Source organism: Urocitellus parryii, chromosome 16 (assembly GCF_045843805.1).
Source record: "Urocitellus parryii isolate mUroPar1 chromosome 16, mUroPar1.hap1, whole genome shotgun sequence".
Lineage (NCBI taxonomy): Eukaryota > Metazoa > Chordata > Mammalia > Rodentia > Sciuridae > Urocitellus > Urocitellus parryii.
Window position 1 is genome coordinate 13,754,413 of NC_135546.1, and position 17,883 is coordinate 13,772,295.

Consider the following 17,883-nt stretch of genomic DNA (forward strand, 5'->3'; position numbering starts at 1 on the left):
ATTAAAGATCTATGACCTCATTTCTTGTTATACACAGATGTAAAATAAGTTTGATAGAGGAAAGAGAAGTGAAGTCTAGAAGGAAATATATGGTTTAAAGTGGGTATCTCAGCAACTTCTAGGTTCTTTTCTTATCCCCTATCCTTTTAAAATATTTTTTTCTGTATTTTCAAGGATTTTAAAATATTGAATATATACATCTATAATCAGAAAAAAGTTTTAAAAGACTCATTTGTACACCCATGTTTCTAGCAGTATTTTTCACAATATCTAAAACATAGGATTCCACTTATATGAGGCACTTAGGAAAGTAAAAATCATTGAGACTGAATGTGGAATGGTAGCTGCCAGGAACTGGGAAGAGGGAGAGAATGGGAAGGTATTGTCTAATGGGCACAGAGTTTCTGGTTTTATAAGATGAAAATGCTTATGGAGATGGAAATGGGCTGATAGTTAGCAGCACTATGAATGTAACTGATACCATTGAACTTCACACTTAAAGATGGTTAAGATGACACCTTTTATGTTAAGAGAATTTTCCCACAATAAGAAACATAAAGGAGTACAACTCTTACAACACCATCTCCAAGGTCAGAGTCATAGGATGTGATGGCTAGGAAGGAACTCAAGCTCCTCTCCTTTCCAACATCGTCTCCTACTCCACACCCTTCTACATACTCTGAGTTTCAGTCACATCAAACTGGGTACCATTTCTCAACTACCCAAGCCCTTTTGTGACTCCCCCACCCCCATGCCTTTAGCACATTCTGTTCTGTCTTCATGAAATGCCTTCCAACACCTGGAGAGCTTCTACTCATCTTTCAAAACCCTACTCAACTATTCATTCTTTTATAAGAATTTCCTCAGCTCTCCCAAGCAACAATGTAACTTTTACTCTCTTTTCCCTAGTGTATGCTTTCAGCACTGTCCAAGTTTTTAGTGTACTATACATACTTGACTGATCCATTTTTTTTTCTTTCCTAAAAAAATCATGAGTCTACCAAAGACAGGGATGGAGTCTATATTTTACCCTTTTGGGTTTTTTGTTTGGTTGGTTGGTTTTTGTTTTTGTTTTTCTCTCCTCTCAGACATTTATAGGAATTCAGTAAACAGAATACATTGAGTTCCCTGCAGTATCCTTCCAAGTGGTCACATTCTATAAATCATTCATGAGGTGGTTCTGCATGGATACAATCATCTTATATCTGGATTCTTCATCTTCCTAAGTTATTTCTCAGCCAATATTGTGGAAATCCTGGGTCAGTTTATGCACCCAAAGCATAATATCAGTTTTCTATGTGCAAAATTCATTGCAAGGGCACCCACATTTAATCAGTCATTCAACAAAAACCAGGATCGCCTACAATACAACAAGAGCTGTTCTAGGTGCTAGGAAAAATGCAAATAAACTAGAGAAATAAAAATCCTGTTCTTAAAGAGTTGCAGTTCCTGGGGAAGAGAAGACACAAACACAGAAGGAAAAATATCATACAGCCTTAAGGGCTCCACTGAGAATTCAAGTTTGCAGATCCAATAAAAAGAGCTACTGCAGGGCTACTTGGGTGGACTGGAGGTAGCATGCCATCTGAGAGCTGAATGCCAAGTGGCAATCTAGGGAAAGAGTGTTCCAGAAAGAGGGGAAAGCAGAGTGCAAAAGTCCAAAGTGGGTGCAAACTTGGAAAAGTCAAGGAACCAATAGAGCCTGAGATGACTGTGATGGATGACAAGGAGTGAGCAGATCCTGGCTTTGTCAATCCAGTCTAGGAGCCTGGGGTGTATGCTCATACAATGAGACTGTAGAGCTGTGATCTGGGAAGTGACATGATAAGATTTGTATCATATAGGGTTTACTGCTGGCCGCTGTGGGGAGAATAGACCATGAGGACAAAAGAAGAAGCAAGAGACAGATTAGAACTATGGTTTTCTCAACTGGGTGCAGTTTGGGTCCCCAGGTGGACATTTTTGGTTTTCACAGTTGGAGGCAGGGTTGCAAGTGACATTTAGTAGGAGCCACATTGTACAGCTAAGCCCCCAACAGCAAAGAATGGCCTAGTCAAAAATATCAATCACAAGTTAAAAAGTTATTGCACTGGTCCCAGCTAAGAGCTAATGGTAGTCTGGTCTAGGATGGTGCAGATGGAGAAAGGAAGGAATTTGCTGCAGTTAGTGTGTTAAAATATTGAAAGCTTTTCTTCCATATATCCTGAGACTCCATGGAACCTTTTCAGTAGGGGAGGATGTTCTGTGTTCACTGCCTCCACGATAATACAGAGAAAAAGTCAATTCTTGGCTTTTGACTTTCAAAAGCCTGGCCCTCAGGGAGAAGAGAAAGAACATGGTTTACTGGCAACAGCTTTGAGAGAAGGTCTGATGACAAAGAGCCACCTCCATTCCCTCATCCCACGCCCGTGTGTGCCAGTGTGTATGCACACACATGCATACATATGCACAAACCTGAGGATGAAGATTTCCTATGCCGAAGTGGAGACTCAATAAAGGTGGGTGTGGACATTATGGATCTCTTAAGAAAAAAATTTGCATGCTGCCCCGCCCACCCCTACAAGGCAAGGGAGGGAAAGAGATAAGGAACCACCCAACAGATTTGCAGAATATAAGAAGAGACAGATCTGGGTCCCTTCCCCAGGTACAATCCTAGAGAGGATCCAGAGAGGAGCAAATATGTCCCAGACAGGACAGAGATAATCATCCAGACTCCCTCGTGGTCCAGCATAGAATGTGCACAGCAAAGTGGCTTCTGATGCTGACAAACCACACAGAAGGGACCAAGGAGAGGAGAACTAAAAGGGAACAAAGAAGCATCACTGGCATAGACTGACCACTGAAGACCCAATAAGGGTTAGGGGAATACCAGCCCTGCAGTTGCCAAATTCTGTTAATAATAAACCACAACAGATGCCTCCTTAGCTTTGGTGCTGCCTAAGTCCCCCTGGACCTTGGGACATAACCTTGGAGAAAAGGGAGATAAATCTCCAATTGTTGTGGATTTCCTGCTGTCATCTGCAGCAATACTGAGATGAATATGGAAATCAAATCGCAGGAAGAAAAATATATTTCTTGTGCACCTGGATTTGTAGCTGAGGTTTGTTTCACTGAAGCACAAGGAGCATGGGCTTCTCTGGGTTTGTGGGCACTATTATCATGTGGCATTGACTGTAAAATCCCAGGGCAGAGCCAAGGTCCAGTCAAGGCACCTTGAAACATACCTGCAACAGCGTGCTCCCCTATACTGTCACACACAGACAGGAACACTCACTCACGCACACACACACGACACATATTGATCAGGCTTGGGCTGCTTCCAGATTACTACTTAAATCAATGGTTGAGCACTGTGTAACTGGAAATGTCAAAACTCCCATTTTCTGTGACCTCGAAGCACTGCACTGACATCCCTTGGCTGAACTCGATGTGCATTTGTTTTACTTCTTCCCCTCTTCAAACTGCCCTTGGAGGAAAGGATTATAAAAAGCAGGTAACTGGACAAGAGGCAAAAAGAAAAGAACACAAGTAATCCACAAACTATGCAGCCTAGGTATCAAAACATAACTCAAGAAACAAAGTCCTGTAAAATATCCCATGAAAAAATCTTACTACAAGATTAAGTAAGTGTGAGAAAACTATGGGCCATTCCACTATTCATTTAACCCACTCAGATTTTCTGAAGTCCCAGGGAAACAGACCTATTTCACTTAGTTTATCCTAGAACTTCTAAAACCTATTTAAGCACACAACTATTTTCTTTCACCCAATACCTGCATGGGACACTCCAACTGCATGGGATACACTTCAGGGAACACCATCCCAAACATAATTCATATAACGACCAATCAAGTTAAAAGAATTCACAAAGTTCCATTTTTAACCATCCAGGATATTTTACAAACACCAAGAAGCCATTAAGAATGAATCATTTCATATATAACTAATTAAAATAATTTTTTTAAAAGAAGGACTCATTTCTAAGCAAAACTGAGACCAGGAAGTAGATGCCTGGGTCCTATAGTAGGCCAGAAGTTCTTAAGCTCAGCACCTTTAAGAGATCAATCCTGCCCAGCTAGGTGGTGCACATCTGTCATCCCAGCATCTCTTGGGAGGCTGAGGAGGAGGGTTGCAAGTTCAAGATTAGCTTAGGCAATTTAGTGATTTCCTGTCTCAAAATAAAAAATGAGAAGTGCCAGGGATATAGCTCAGTGGTAGAGAACCCCTGGGTTTAATCCCTGTTACCATAAGAAAAAACAGAAAAGAAAGAAATCAATCCTGTCCCCTTCCTGGCCACTATGAAGTGAAGGAGTCAGTTCTAGGAACCAGACTAATCTCATCTCCTCCAGACATCTCTAATACTGCAATCCTTACCCTCCTGGATACTCTTGCTTTGCCTTTCCAGAGTACCACTCAGCTCTGTGCCCCCAGACAACCACCCGCTCCAGAGCAATCAACCCAATAATGTCTATTGATCACCAAGCAGATGGGAGGCACTAAACCAAGCAGGTAAAGCTTCTGCCCTCTTGGAGGTCTAGTCAAAAGACCTCTTCTCTAAGCATAGTTTGTACATCAGAAGAAAAAAAAAATAGGAGAGTTGGACTAAGAGACATCTAAAATGTCTCATGTTGTGTTTCCAGGTTGGTGGAAGACAGGCCCAGCAGGGCAGTGGTAGATCTAGCAGCCCTCTCAGAAGGATGTGGGGAATATTTCTAGTGGACACTTTCCCCAAATGACCACCTGGGTGGAAGTGAAGGAATCTGAAGGCAATGTCAAGTGGGGACCAAGAGAGTTAGATTACCGATTATATGAAGAGAGAGGCCACAGAATGGGAGAAAATCTTTACCACCTGAACCTCAGATCACTAATCTCCAGGATATATAAAGAACTCAAGAAACTTAACACCAAAAATAAATAAATAAATAAAATAACCCAATCAATAAATGGGCTAAGGAACTGAACAGACATTCACCAAAGAAGAAATACAATCAATCAACAAATATGACAAAATGTTCAACATCTCTAGCAATTAGAGAAATGCAAATCAAAACTACACTGAGATTCCATCTCACTCAAGTCAGAATGGCGATTATCAACAATATAAGCAATAATAAGTGTTAGCAAGGATGTGGGGGAAAAGGTAATTCATAGTTTGCTGGTGGGACTGCAAATTGGTACAACCATTATGGAAAGCAGTATGGAGATTCCTCAGAAAACTTAGAATGGAACCACCATTTGACCCAGTTATCACATTCCTCAGTTTATACCTAAAGGACTTAAAATCAGCCTACTATAGTGATGCAGCCACATGAATGTTTATAGCAGCTCAATTCACAACAGCTAGACTGTGGAACCATCCTTGGTCCCCTCCCCCCTTCCCCTTCCCCTTCCCCTTCCCCTTCCCCTTCCCCTTCCCCTTCCTGGGGATTGAACCCAGAGGTGCTCTTCCACACAGCTACATCCTTAGCCTTTTTTACTTTGAGACAGCGTCTTGCTAAGTTTCCCAGGCTGGCCTCAACCTTTTGATCCTCCTGCCTCAGTCTCCCAAATCACTGGCATTACCAATGTGCACTACCATGCCTGGCTCCTGTCTTCTTTTTCTAATAAGAGTATGAATCTCATCACAAGAGTCCAACCCTTAGGCCTAATCTAAACCTAATCACCTCTCAGAGACCTCACCTCCTAATACCATCATATTAGGGGTTGGGGACTTCCACATATGCTTTGTGGGGACATAAAACATTGAGTTTATAACAACATCCACACTTTCTGTTCCATTGAGAAGAGGTGCTTTACTGGGCAAAGAAATACTCTTCGATATTTGCTGAATTTCCTTGTTTGTCTCTGGTAGGGCAGATTTGTTGAAGTCTGTTGTACTGGAAGCCAGCAGTCCTTAACGAGGTGTTGACTGTCATGTTCCTGTGGAGTGTGGCCTGTCACCCTCCAGGCCTTTCCCAGTCTGTGGAAGTCAATGGATCTGAGGGTCCACATTGACCATTTCTGAGTTTTTTACCACTAGACTTGATATATTAGAGATGATCTTTTCTTTCCAGAAACCTCTATCATTCATTCATTTAGTGACTATGACAGGCCACACTTCAGGCTATACAGCTTTATTTAATAGTGAGAGATAATTCATTTTTCTTTAGCTTCTATATCTTGGTCATATATAGAGTATCTCACTTTGTGATCCCTATAACTCTGTACAAGAATCATTATTTTCACTTCATAGATTAAAACTGAAGTTAAGAGAGATCAAATAAAATGATTGCACAGTGAATAGTGGTGAGCTAGGTTTTAATTGGAATCTTTCCAACTTTCAGCGGTTCAGGAAAACAAAATGCACGCCAGGGCAACATGGCTCTGTAACTCAGGACTTCCTTCAAAGGGGGATGATTTGATGGGTTTTGATCTTTGACTTCCTACCTTTCCCAATCTTTTCATGCTCTTGATAATCCATCCTCTCCTCTTAGTTATATGCAACAGTAGAATGCATTTGACACATCATACATAAATGGAGTATAACTTCTCATTCTTCTGGTTGTACATGATGTAGAGTTACACTGGTCATGTAATCATATATGTCTGATTCATTTTACTATCATTCCTACCCATTTACACCCTCCTCTCCCTTCACTACCCTCTGTCTAATCCAAAGTACCTCTATTCTTCCCTAGTGCCCCCTCCCCTTATTGTGAATTAGCATCTGCATATCAGAGAAAACTTTTGGCCTTTGGTTCTTTGGGATTAGTTTATTTTGCTTAGCATGATAATCTAGCTCCATCCATTTATCGGCAAATGCCATAATTTCATTCTTCTTTAATGCTGAGTAATATTCCATTGTGTATATAGAAGGAGAAGGAGAGGGAGAAGGAGAAGGAGAAGAAGAAGAAGAAGGAGGAGGAGAAGAAAAAGAAGGAGGAGGAGGAGGAGGAGGAAGAGAAGGGGAAGAAGAAGGGGAAGGGGAATGAAAAGGGGGGAAGGGAGGGGAGGGGGAGGGGAGGGAGGAGGGGGAGGGGAGGGAGGAGGGGGAGGGGAGGGAGGAGGGGGAGGGGAGGGAGGAGGGGGAGGAGGGGAGGAGGGAGAGGAGGGGGAGGAGGGGAGGAGGGGAGGAGGGAGAGGAGGGGGAGGAGGAAGAAGAAGAAGAAGAAAAACAGGTTTATCTCCTGTGAGTGAGCCTTCACCAGGAACTACCTTTACCAGAACCCTGATCTTGGACTCCCCAGCTTCCAAAACTGGAAGCCATAAATAAAGATTATAATATGTGGTATTTTGTTAGAGCAGCTCAAGCTAACTAAGACAGATGTTAAAGAAAATAGCTATTTGAGTATGAATTATAAGATTAAAACTTCTTATTAGTAACTTATTCCCTCAACAAATTGTGTGCCAAGCACACTGGAGGAAAAAAAAAAAAAAAAAAAAGATGACCAGGAACATTTCTATCCACAAGAGTTCATGGCTAGGGGCCTAAATGCCAAATTGCAGTGAAGGATAATAAGGTCCAGGATAGAGATATAGATATGTGGGAACCATTAATTCCGCCTAGGAGAGTGAGGTAGGTTTGGTGTTAGAAAGTGTCAGCTGAGTAAGCTTTGAAGATATCATTGGATAGGTCAAAAAAAAAAAAAATCAGGGGTGCAATTTAAGAGCAACAAAGCCACCCATGGAGAAAGATCTGGAGAAAGTGCAGGGCATGGAAAATCCAGAGAAAGGGGGAGTGCTCTAGTGTGCTTATAAGTCCACCCATCTTTCATAGAGAAAATGACCCAAGATGGACCAAGATAGAACAAAAATGGGCCCAGGCTCCATCAGCAGACTTTTTATGGACTTCAATTTTAGAGGCCCAAAGTTGCAAATAGGTGGCCCAGCAGGCTGAATCTGTTTGTTCCTTTAGGCAGCACAGAGCTTTTTTAAAAATTGAGACATCACTTAAAAACCAGGAGATTTTGTTGAAAATTCAGATTCCTTTGAAACACTGCTAGAACTAACCATTCTGGGGTTACACCTGCATGGCAGTGATAGGCTGGAGCTGGGCAGAGCAGTTTCCTCAAGATGAACTGCCCATCTGACCACAGACTCCACTACTCCCCACTGTTTCCCTGATCAAGCCTGTTTTCCTCAATCCTGTTAAGACTCCTGGACATCCCAAGGCAGTCCTCCAATTCCTGTAGCATATTCTCTTTAAAGCTAAGTTCATTCCAGTGATCAGTTAGAAGTTTTCTGTACTTTGCGATTTTCATTTGTTTCTTTTTTAATTTCCTTCTTTTATTTTATAAGAATAAATATTCTTATATTCTAAGAAATCTCTGTCTTCCCCTTCCCCCTTTTTTTAAACCACTAAGCCACATCCCAGTCCTTTTTATTTATTATTTTGAGACAGGTCTGCTAAGTTGTATAGGGCCTCATATGTTGCTGAGGCTGGCCTCAAACTTGCAATGCTCCTGCCTCAGCCTCCTGAGTCACTGGAATTACAGGCATGCCCCAGTTTAAGAAAACTCTTAGGAAGCAACAAATGTCTCTTACTTTGCATCTCTCACAAAACTCATCACTAAGTACAAATCAGTGTTTGCTAAATAAACCCATGAATGAATGAGTAAACATATTCCGTGATCTTCCTCAAACCCTGCTCTTCTTCCCCCAAATTCTAAAGTTTTGCTATTAAAAAGATGATCAAACTTAGTATGGATATATAATTTTTAAAAAAGATACTAAAATCAGTCACTGCATTTCTACTTCAATTTTCTATTATGCTGAAATAAAAATAGGAATTCTGAATAAATGCAGAACAGACCATTTTGTCTGGCAGCAAGATGAAGGAGAAGCCAGGGTACTGAGAATGCCTGCAAATAAGATCACCACACACTATCAGTGATCTTTGAGGGAACTGTGGAGAACAGGACATGAGCCAAAAAGCTGGAGACAGGCAAATGTTGTTCTGATTTTCAAAAGAGGAAAGAAGTTACAGCTTGCCAGTTCCTGAGAAGGCAACATGATGTCACTGTCAAGCAAGGTTCTTGAACAGATTTGTAAAGGAACACATATAAGCACCTAGCATAGGAAGCAAGCTCCATTTGGAACCAGTACAGGGTCTCCAAGAACAAGTCAGATTAAATTCATTTCAATTTATTCTCCCTGACAAGACTCCTAGCCTAGTAGATTAAAGAAATAATATATAATATATGTGATGCAATAAGGAATGAGCAGCAAAAAGGGCTAATTCAACCCTTGGGCTATGTTAATGGAAGTATTACAGAAAGCATAAAGAGATGATAGTTTTCTTTCTTTGATCATGTCTAGAAAAATCACATTTAGACCTTAGTGCTACTCTAAAAAGAAGATACTGATAGTAAGCTCTTTTGGAGGTTCTTTTGGCAAAACCTTTCTAAAAACATGAAACTCTCTTCTGGATTACTGGCATTTGAATATCTGAAAGATCTGGTGGGGCCTATATTTCTAAATGGCAGCATCTAGTTAAACCCAAGTATGACTGACCATTCAGACAGGACATGTGCTCTCAGGTCCACCATAATTGTCACTACCCTTTCTTCTACTGCTATCAGTGAAGTGGTAGACCAACTGCCACAACTCATCTCATTGGCCAGCTTCACTCATTTATTCTATCTGCCAAGCACCAAAGATAGTGAGATTTGCAACCTAGGATGCAGCGAATCCAAAAGAGAATGAAGATGGTAAGTGGTAGTCAACTATCTTAAAGAAGCAAGTGATGAGGTCATTCATAGTTAGGGGCTATAATCAGAGGTTCCAAACACCCACTGGGGAATCTCGGGGGGAAAGCATCTGTCTTGTTCTAAGAAGCTCCAAGGAGAAGTAACTACAGAACCAATAGGCGGTTGAGAGAAATATTTAACGCAACATAAGAAAAATATGCTCACATGAGCCAGACAGAATACGTGGGGTAGGAACATGCTGAGTTCTCCATCACTGGAAATAAGCAAGCATGTGGTTCACTACTACTTTGCAGATACCAAATCAAAGATTTAAATATCTGATGAGGCAAGAGAAGTCATGAGCTTAAATTTTTTTTTTTAAAACAAAGAAAATGCTGTCTTAAAACATTCTCCTTTGTTGAGTTGGTAATTGCTTCAAAAAGAGACAGAGGATAAATCTACAAAGAAATCAACATCAGGCTGGGGATGTGGCTCGAGTGGTAGCGTGCTGACCTAGCATGCATGAGGCACTGGGTTCAATTTTTAGCACCACATAAAAATGGAATAAAGATATTGTGTCCGCAAAAGAAAAAAAAACACTAAAATATAAATATTTTTTTAAAAAAGAAATCAACATTGTTTTTAAAAATCAAAAGTTCCCCTTGTAAAAATCACAAGATACAAAGTCTGTCTAACGGGCTGGACTATTTGTGCCAAAATGGCCAAATGATACCAGGAAGAACGGCAACTGGCAGCAGGCATTATTTTTGGTCATTGCTCAAATGTTCTTCAGAGCCAAGCAACAAAAGCAAGAGGGTAAACAATGGAACTCAATCAAGAGGCAGGCAGTCGCCACCACAAAACTGCCATCTGCTACTGACATCAATCCTTCAAGGGGCAGCTTCAGGTTCAGGCTAACAATGAACACTAAGCCTGGGAATAAACTGGCCTTGCCACCTTGGACAAGTCATTGAATGTCCCTGGGCCTCAGTTTCCTCATTTCTGAAACTGAGCTCAAACTAGCCATCCTGAACATTGGGTGGGCCAAGAGGAGTGATGTTTGGGGGTGGGGGATGTGTTTAGAAACTATGCACACTGATTTCTGTACACATATCACTAATTATAATGATGAAGCAACAGAATTTTTTGTTGTTTTGCAGTGATGAGGATGGAACCCAAGGGCACTGCACATGCTAGGCAAGCACTCTGCCACTGAGATATACCCCAAGCCAACAAAACAGAATTTGGAAAGAAAATATTTCAGAGGGTTTCGGGCACAGCAGTATCCTGATCTGTCTTGAGGTTGTCAACACTAAAAGAAAAGAATTAAATTCCTTCAAGCATAATGCAGATAAATTTAAAGACAAAATCATTTGGACAAATTTTCTGATGAAACACATTACCTGGTACTTGCTAATTAGTTGTTAAAATAAAGGAGAAAGATAAAAAGTAAAAAAGTTAGAGCAATTAGTGCTTCATTGATCCTCAATTATAAGTTGACTGGCCCATGTAGAAGCAATTCTTTAAAAATGAGATAAGCATGTTTCCTACCAGACGATGCTAACAAAATCCAAACTGTCCAAACACAACATCCCTTTCTCTACATTGGCATTTTTCATGGGGACAAAATAATCAGTGGCCAACTTAGTCTTATAAAACATATCTGCTAGTCAGACACCATAGTACGGCCTGTAGTTCTGGCAGCTACAGGAGGCTGAAGCAGGAGGATCACAGGCTCTAGGCCAAATTTGGCAACTTAGCAAGTTTAAAATAAAATAAAAAGGAGCTGCGGGTATAGCTTGGTGGTAGAGTACTCCTGGGTTCAATCCCCAAATCCCCAATATCCAAAAACAAACAAACAAACAAAAAAGCTCCCTTGACTATAGACTGAAACTAGGCTTTTGCATTGAGTTGTCAGATGAATTCAAATCCCTGACCACCAAAGGATTTGTTTCTAAATTTTTAGCAGGGCTAAAACATTCTCAGTCACTGTTTTTGATAATGAACTGAAAACTAAGAAAGAGGCAACCAGGGAAGAGGAGTGTTTTCTGTTCCTTTTACCTTAAGGTCTACCCAGAGATGATTAGCATGCCAGGTTTGACTAGAACTCAGAGAAAAAAGACAGGGAAAAATCAAAGCCCTCCCCTGGAGATCACTCCCCTCCCAAAGTTTCCCTGGCATCTGAAGCCTGGATGGCAGCTCCGAAGCCTTCTGTTGCTCCCAGGGAAGCCACTCGACTTCCTGGGCATTGAGTCTCTCTGAGTGAAGCAGCACCTATAAGTAGGTGTGGCAACCTCAGTTCCTTTGAGCACCGAAGACCGAACCTGCTCAACAGTCCCTACGTAACCTCAAAAACAGGCCTCAGCATCCACTGAGGATGAGTGTTAATCTCTTGTGAGAGATCACAACACACCCTGAGTGGAAGCTAGGAGAACCACAACTAGAAAGAACAGGGACACCAAAAGGCACAGCCGGGATTTCTCTTAAGGCACAGTCACTGAGAAGGGGGAGCTCAGTGCATGGAGCTTTCAGGCTTTCCTTTCCAAAGCTGCGCTTAGTTACCGTGAGGATGGGAGAAGCCCCCGGGTGGCCTGAATGACAATTCTGCCCGCCTGCAGAATCGTTGAGCTGTGCGATTGTGTCTCTTTTCCTATTTCTCCCAGCTAGCACGGATTGAAGGAGTGGCTCCTGAAAGAAATGTGTACTCCATGGCACCAAAGCTGGAACCAGCAGCCAGAGGTCATCTCGCTCTCCCAGCAGGCTTCCCTGGCACCATGGAAGTAAGGCAGCGCCTACCAACCCAAATTGCACGTTGAGGTGTTGGCTTGGAACCAAAGCTGATGACCCTAAATGCTGTGCCCAGAGTGGCTGGGCTGCACACTGCGAGCTAATGCATTTTCTGCACCGAGCTCTCTCTTTATGCCTAAATGCCTGCATTAGTCTGGATCAATACAGCCCATAACAGCTAATCCATGGCAACCCAGGCCAGGCAAGAGACACCGACAAAGAAGGGCCGCCCAAAGATGCTGCCTCCCAGTACACATGCATGTGGATTCCAACCCAGAGAAAGAGGATGAGGCAAAACCACCAACAACAAAATCCAAAGGGGCAGGGGAAGGTCGGAAAAATATATATATACATCGATATTAAGGGGCTTTTACCAAGGCAGGGAAAGGGAGGAGGTGGTGACTGTCAAAATGGCCTTAGAGTGACATGTCACCACCAAGATGATGGAGTATCCGCGACACTCCTGAAGTCGGGCGTAGGATCCTCCTCACACACCTGCAATGCAGAGATTGCTGTCCTTCCTCTACTCCACACTCCCAGCCCAGCGCTATCTGCAGTTGAAACCAGTCTGGACTTGTGCGGCTGCCACTGTTCCTTCTCACAATAAGATTATTGATGCATAACAACATTTCATGATGGCAGGGAGGAAGGGGGGGCACAGTGAGAGAAAGGGAACAGGGAGCAGAAGGAAAAGTCTCAGCCCACGTCTCACCTTTTATTTGGGCTTCATATTCGGCAATGATCTCTTTGTCTTTCTTGAACTTAGTTTGAGATGACATCTTCCGACGTGGCCAAAGGGACTGACAGGCTGTTTGATTTATTTCTCTTTTTCTTCGGGAGTCCTCTCTCAAGCCCTGGTAATCACACAGCTCTGGTCGATTTCACAGGTTTGGGGCTAATCTCTTTTACTCCACTGTAGAACAGCGGTAAAAATCCTTCTCCTGGGCTCTAGTAGATTGCTCTCCTCAGCTCTTCTTGCAAAAGAAGAATCACCCTAGGAGCACGGTAACCTGCCCCAGATTTCCAAGATCTTTCTCCCCCACGAAAAAATAATAATCAAGAGCACTCACACTACCTCTCTCACACACACACACTCTCCCACGCATGCACGCGCACACCCATCCAGACACGCTCACACACAATCCTGCCGTGCACACATGCATCCACACTCACACACACACCCTCACTCGCACGCACACACACTCGCTCACTCACACACACACATCTACTGAGAGGCGCGGCGCCTCCTGGGTCGTGCAGGCAGTCCCCAGCTCGCTCTGGGAGGCTCTGCTAAGGAGATGGTCAGGTTGCCAGAGGGCCGGTCATCTCTCATCCTCCCTTCCTTGGGCGCCTCTGGTCTGATGTCCAATGAGGATCAAAGCCAGGAGAGCGAGATGGAAGTTTTCCTGCTGCAACGCTTAAGCTCCGGTGAACCCACGGCTGGACTGCTCGCCCTGCAGGGCTGGCCTAGCTCTCCCCCACCGCCCTCGTCACTAGACTCCGCCTCCCGGATTTTATAACAACTGACACATTGTAGCCTACAGGAGAGCAGAACTCACTGCAAGCAAAAGGGGAAGAAACGCTCACAAAAGGGAAGGAGGCAGGGAAAAAGAGAAAAGGGATCAGTCTGGGAAGGCCTGAGTGGCTCCTGCCAACTCCAACTATTAGCAGTTGGGTTAAGGGTTTTTCTCCCAAAAGCAAACTCCTTTTCTTTTCAGTGTGCAATTTAATCCAATCTCTCAAATCAATATCTTATGACAGTATGTTACTCCACCCAAGAGTCTAGCAGAGGGTCCCATACACATAGGGAAGAGCATTAATATTTGTCAAGCCATATTTGATTGCAGAATGATGCCAGGATTTTGGGACACCCAGCTTTGCAAAGCTGTTGGGATCAAGGCTGCAAACAGGCACAGCTAGGTCCTTGGTTTGTTGAATTTGGCAGATTTCTAACTCGTTTAGCCTCAGTTTCTTTGCTGGTAACACAAGCTCTCTCTGGGTCCTCTTTCTTTTTTTTTTTTTTTTTTTTTTTAAAGAGAGAGTGAGAGAGGAGAGGACAGAGAGAGAGAGAGAGAGAGAGAGAGAATTTTTAATATTTATTTTTTTTTTAGTTCTCGGCGGACACAACATCTTTGTTGGTATGTGGTGCTGAGGATCGAACCCGGGCCGCACGCATGCCAGGCGAGCGCGCTACTGCTTGAGCCACATCCCCAGCCCCTCTGGGTCCTCTTTCTTTCAACAAATATTTACTGAAAGCTTACTCTGGGTCCAGTACCCTTCTCAGGTCAGGATACAGCAATGATCAAAATAGAACAACAAAAAAAAAAACCTGCCCTTCTGTAGCTCACGGGTCTCCACATCACACAATCGCTGGGGAGTTACTACTATTAATACTCATATTTTTGGTGACAACATCTAGAGCCAAATATATTGTGAGTGGTGTGTCCAATGGAGCTATGCAGGGCAAGAAGCCCCAGGAAGACAGAAAATGTACTCAAAGAGCAAATGATATAATACGATAGAAAACGATAAGGGCTATGGCGCTGAAATATGGCAGGATAGGAGACAACAGTAAAAGGGAAGCTCTTTGGAGGATCAAGTAAGAATGCAAAACCAATCTTAGCACAGTGCCCGGCACATGGAAAAGCACTCAAAGAATGGTAGCAAGTATGAGTGACCCCAACATCCTAGGGTATAAATTGTGTATAAGTAACTAACAGATATAAATAGCCTTGTGAATAAGTAGAGGCTGGAATTATGGGAAATGACTTGCCCAAGGTCACTAGCATTCCAGACCAACCAGATTGCACCTGGGGAAATGTTCCAGGTTTCCACCATAAATCTTTGAGGAAAAGCAAATGCATTTGCAGGCAATTCAGGTAGAATAAGATTTACATATTAAAAAAATGGAATCAAACACTATAGGGTCACTGATTACTGGAATTTCATAGTAAGATTGTCATAAACATGTATTGTCCCCTGAAAGAAATTTTCACAAACTTCTCAAAATAAATATAGGCTTCCATTGGTCTTTCTCTGAGTGTAGAATACCTGATTTGGTTTGGCCTCGGAACTGAATAGATTATCCAGTGCCCGGGGGCTTCCTAGGGGAGGTGGCAGCTATAATGGGTGTCCCCAGATAGGCAATGGAGAAAGGAGTGCGGTGGAACAGGATATTCCTATGGGGTGGTCAGCCTGAGCCAAGGCCCACAGGAGGGAAAGCACAGGATCTGCTCAGAGCAGTGACAAGTCCAACTGATGAATCATAAAGCTTATTATAGCTTTGTGCCCAGAGACAGGAGGTCACAGAGTTCATAAACAGATGCCATAGCCCACATCCTCCTGCCTCACCCTTCCCAGGGGCATGCTTGGGCCCTCTGCTATGCAGAAGCCACATATGTCACCTGAAAAAGATATGCTCAGAGATTAGCATCTCTGACTCAAGCCTAGATTCAAAATAAAGCAGAGGATAGTTAATGCCATATTCCTTGAAAAGTGACAAACTGGATTCCTTCCTGGCTCTGCCATGAGCCTCAAGCTCATGAGAGCTTGAGCAGGTGACTTAACCTGCTTGTGCCACTGGTGTCAGGAACACAGTAAATGTCAGCTCTCCTCACCATGGTGAAAATTTAAAATCCACAAATATTTCTAAGAGACTAACATGTAGGGAACTGAGTAACAGAAATATCATAAAAAGCCACAGGAAACTAAAAAAGTAGGGTATAGAGCTATGTACTGAAAGGTCGGAAGAAGCTAGATTCTGGAGTAAGATGGATAATGATTTATATTCTTGCTCTCCCACATCACAGCTGTGTGTGGGGTCTTGGTGGCTTCTGTACCTTTTCTGAGCCTCAGTTTACCCACCTGTCAAATGACAGTGATCTCACCCATGGTACAGGATCCAATGTGCCCACAGATTTAAAGTGCCTGACCAGAGAGCAGAAGTTCCAAGAATGTCATTTCTGTTTTAGGCCCTAACCAAGTTGGGCCAAGGACCAGGGCTTAGGTTCCACAGACACAGGAGTGGGAAGAGAACAAAGAAGAAAAAGGTTTTGTCCCCCAGGAAATCTATCACTGTGCACAGTGATCCCACATCATCTCAAATCTTCTGCCCCTGAGAAGAGGTGAGTATCCTCAGCCTTTTCCCAAAAGAACTAAAATCAGCATACTATAGGGATACAGCCACCTCAATGTTTATAGCAGCACAATTCACAAGAGCTAGACTATGGAATCAACCCAGATGCTCATCAACAGACAAATGGATTAAGAAATTGTTGTAGACAAGTGGATTAAGAAATTGTGGTATACACAAAGAATATACACATTCTTTATTCCACTCGGTCATAAAGAATGAAATTATGGTATTTGGTGATAAATGGAGGAAGTGGAGAATATCACGCTGAATGAAATAGGCCAAACTCAGGATCTCAAAGGACAAATGTTCTCTCTCATATGTGGAAGGGAGAGTAAAATAAAGGAGGAAGGAAGAATAGGATATCATAAAGATACAGGGAAGACCAATAGTATAGAAGAAGATCGAGGGGCAAAGTAGAGGAATGGGAAAGGAGAGAAATGGAGAAAATTCTTTAAAAATCATGTTATGGGCATAACATACCACAGGGAATTTCACCTTTCTGTAGAAGTCAAAAGAACCAACCAAATATTAATAAATAGATGAGTGAAAGGAAGTCTAGTAGAGTAGAGGAAGAAGAACGGGGGAAGGGAGGGAGGATGGGAGAGAAAAGGAGGTGATCATGAACTGAAATCGAATTCCATGCATGTGTGATTACGTCAGGATGAACCCAAATATTATATATGACTATAAAGCTCTAATAATAATTTTTTTTTTAAAGAAGAGGTAAGTGCCGTAGGCAGGTCCCCTGGCACCATGGCCTCCCCCTTTTCCCTTCCTCTATAGATCACTCCAGTCCCCCAGATGCAACAACTCCCTCTGCATGGCCACTTGCTTCTTGGTGCATGTTTATTTCTACACGTGGTACTAACAGAAACCAGATTTTCTGCAAATAAGTGTGATCTGCACAATACGGGAAGGCTTTGCCATGTGATTTCACCTGTGCCCCTCCTGACCCCCAACCCCGAAAGGAATATTCCATTCCCTCAGGCTCATTTCCTGAATTCTTTTAGATATTCCTGAGTTATAATCTAAGAACTAGTATTTATCGAGCCCTCCCTCCATACAGATTTTATCACTGACTTCTTGCAACAACCCAGTCAGTCAGGTCCTATAATCATCCTTGATTTGAAGATACAGAGTAGAGAAATAATTTGCCCCAGATCACATAACTAGCTAGAAACTGATTGCTTTTAAGCCCAGGTCTGACCAATACCAGAGCCTAAAGAACTACCCAGTGCACAATTCTATTTCAGGGAACAGTTGTAAGAATTATAACTATCAAACATTAATATA

General features: G+C 42.7%; 1 protein-coding gene across 3 annotated transcripts in view; it reads right to left on the reverse strand.

Annotated features, from left to right (window-relative positions):
* Window positions 1-13,900, reverse strand: part of Srgap3 (SLIT-ROBO Rho GTPase activating protein 3) — a 244,862-nt gene extending 230,962 nt beyond the window's left edge. For 2 of the 3 annotated variants that reach the window (XM_026383042.2, XM_026383043.2), the window contains exon 1: window positions 13,168-13,900. In XM_026383042.2, the coding sequence (XP_026238827.1) occupies window positions 13,168-13,234 (67 nt within the window). In that variant the 5' untranslated portion in view covers window positions 13,235-13,900. The remainder of the gene's footprint in view (window positions 1-13,167) is intronic. The other variant, XM_077793436.1, reaches the window with a different exon arrangement.
* Between the last annotated feature and the right edge of the window lie 3,983 nt (window positions 13,901-17,883).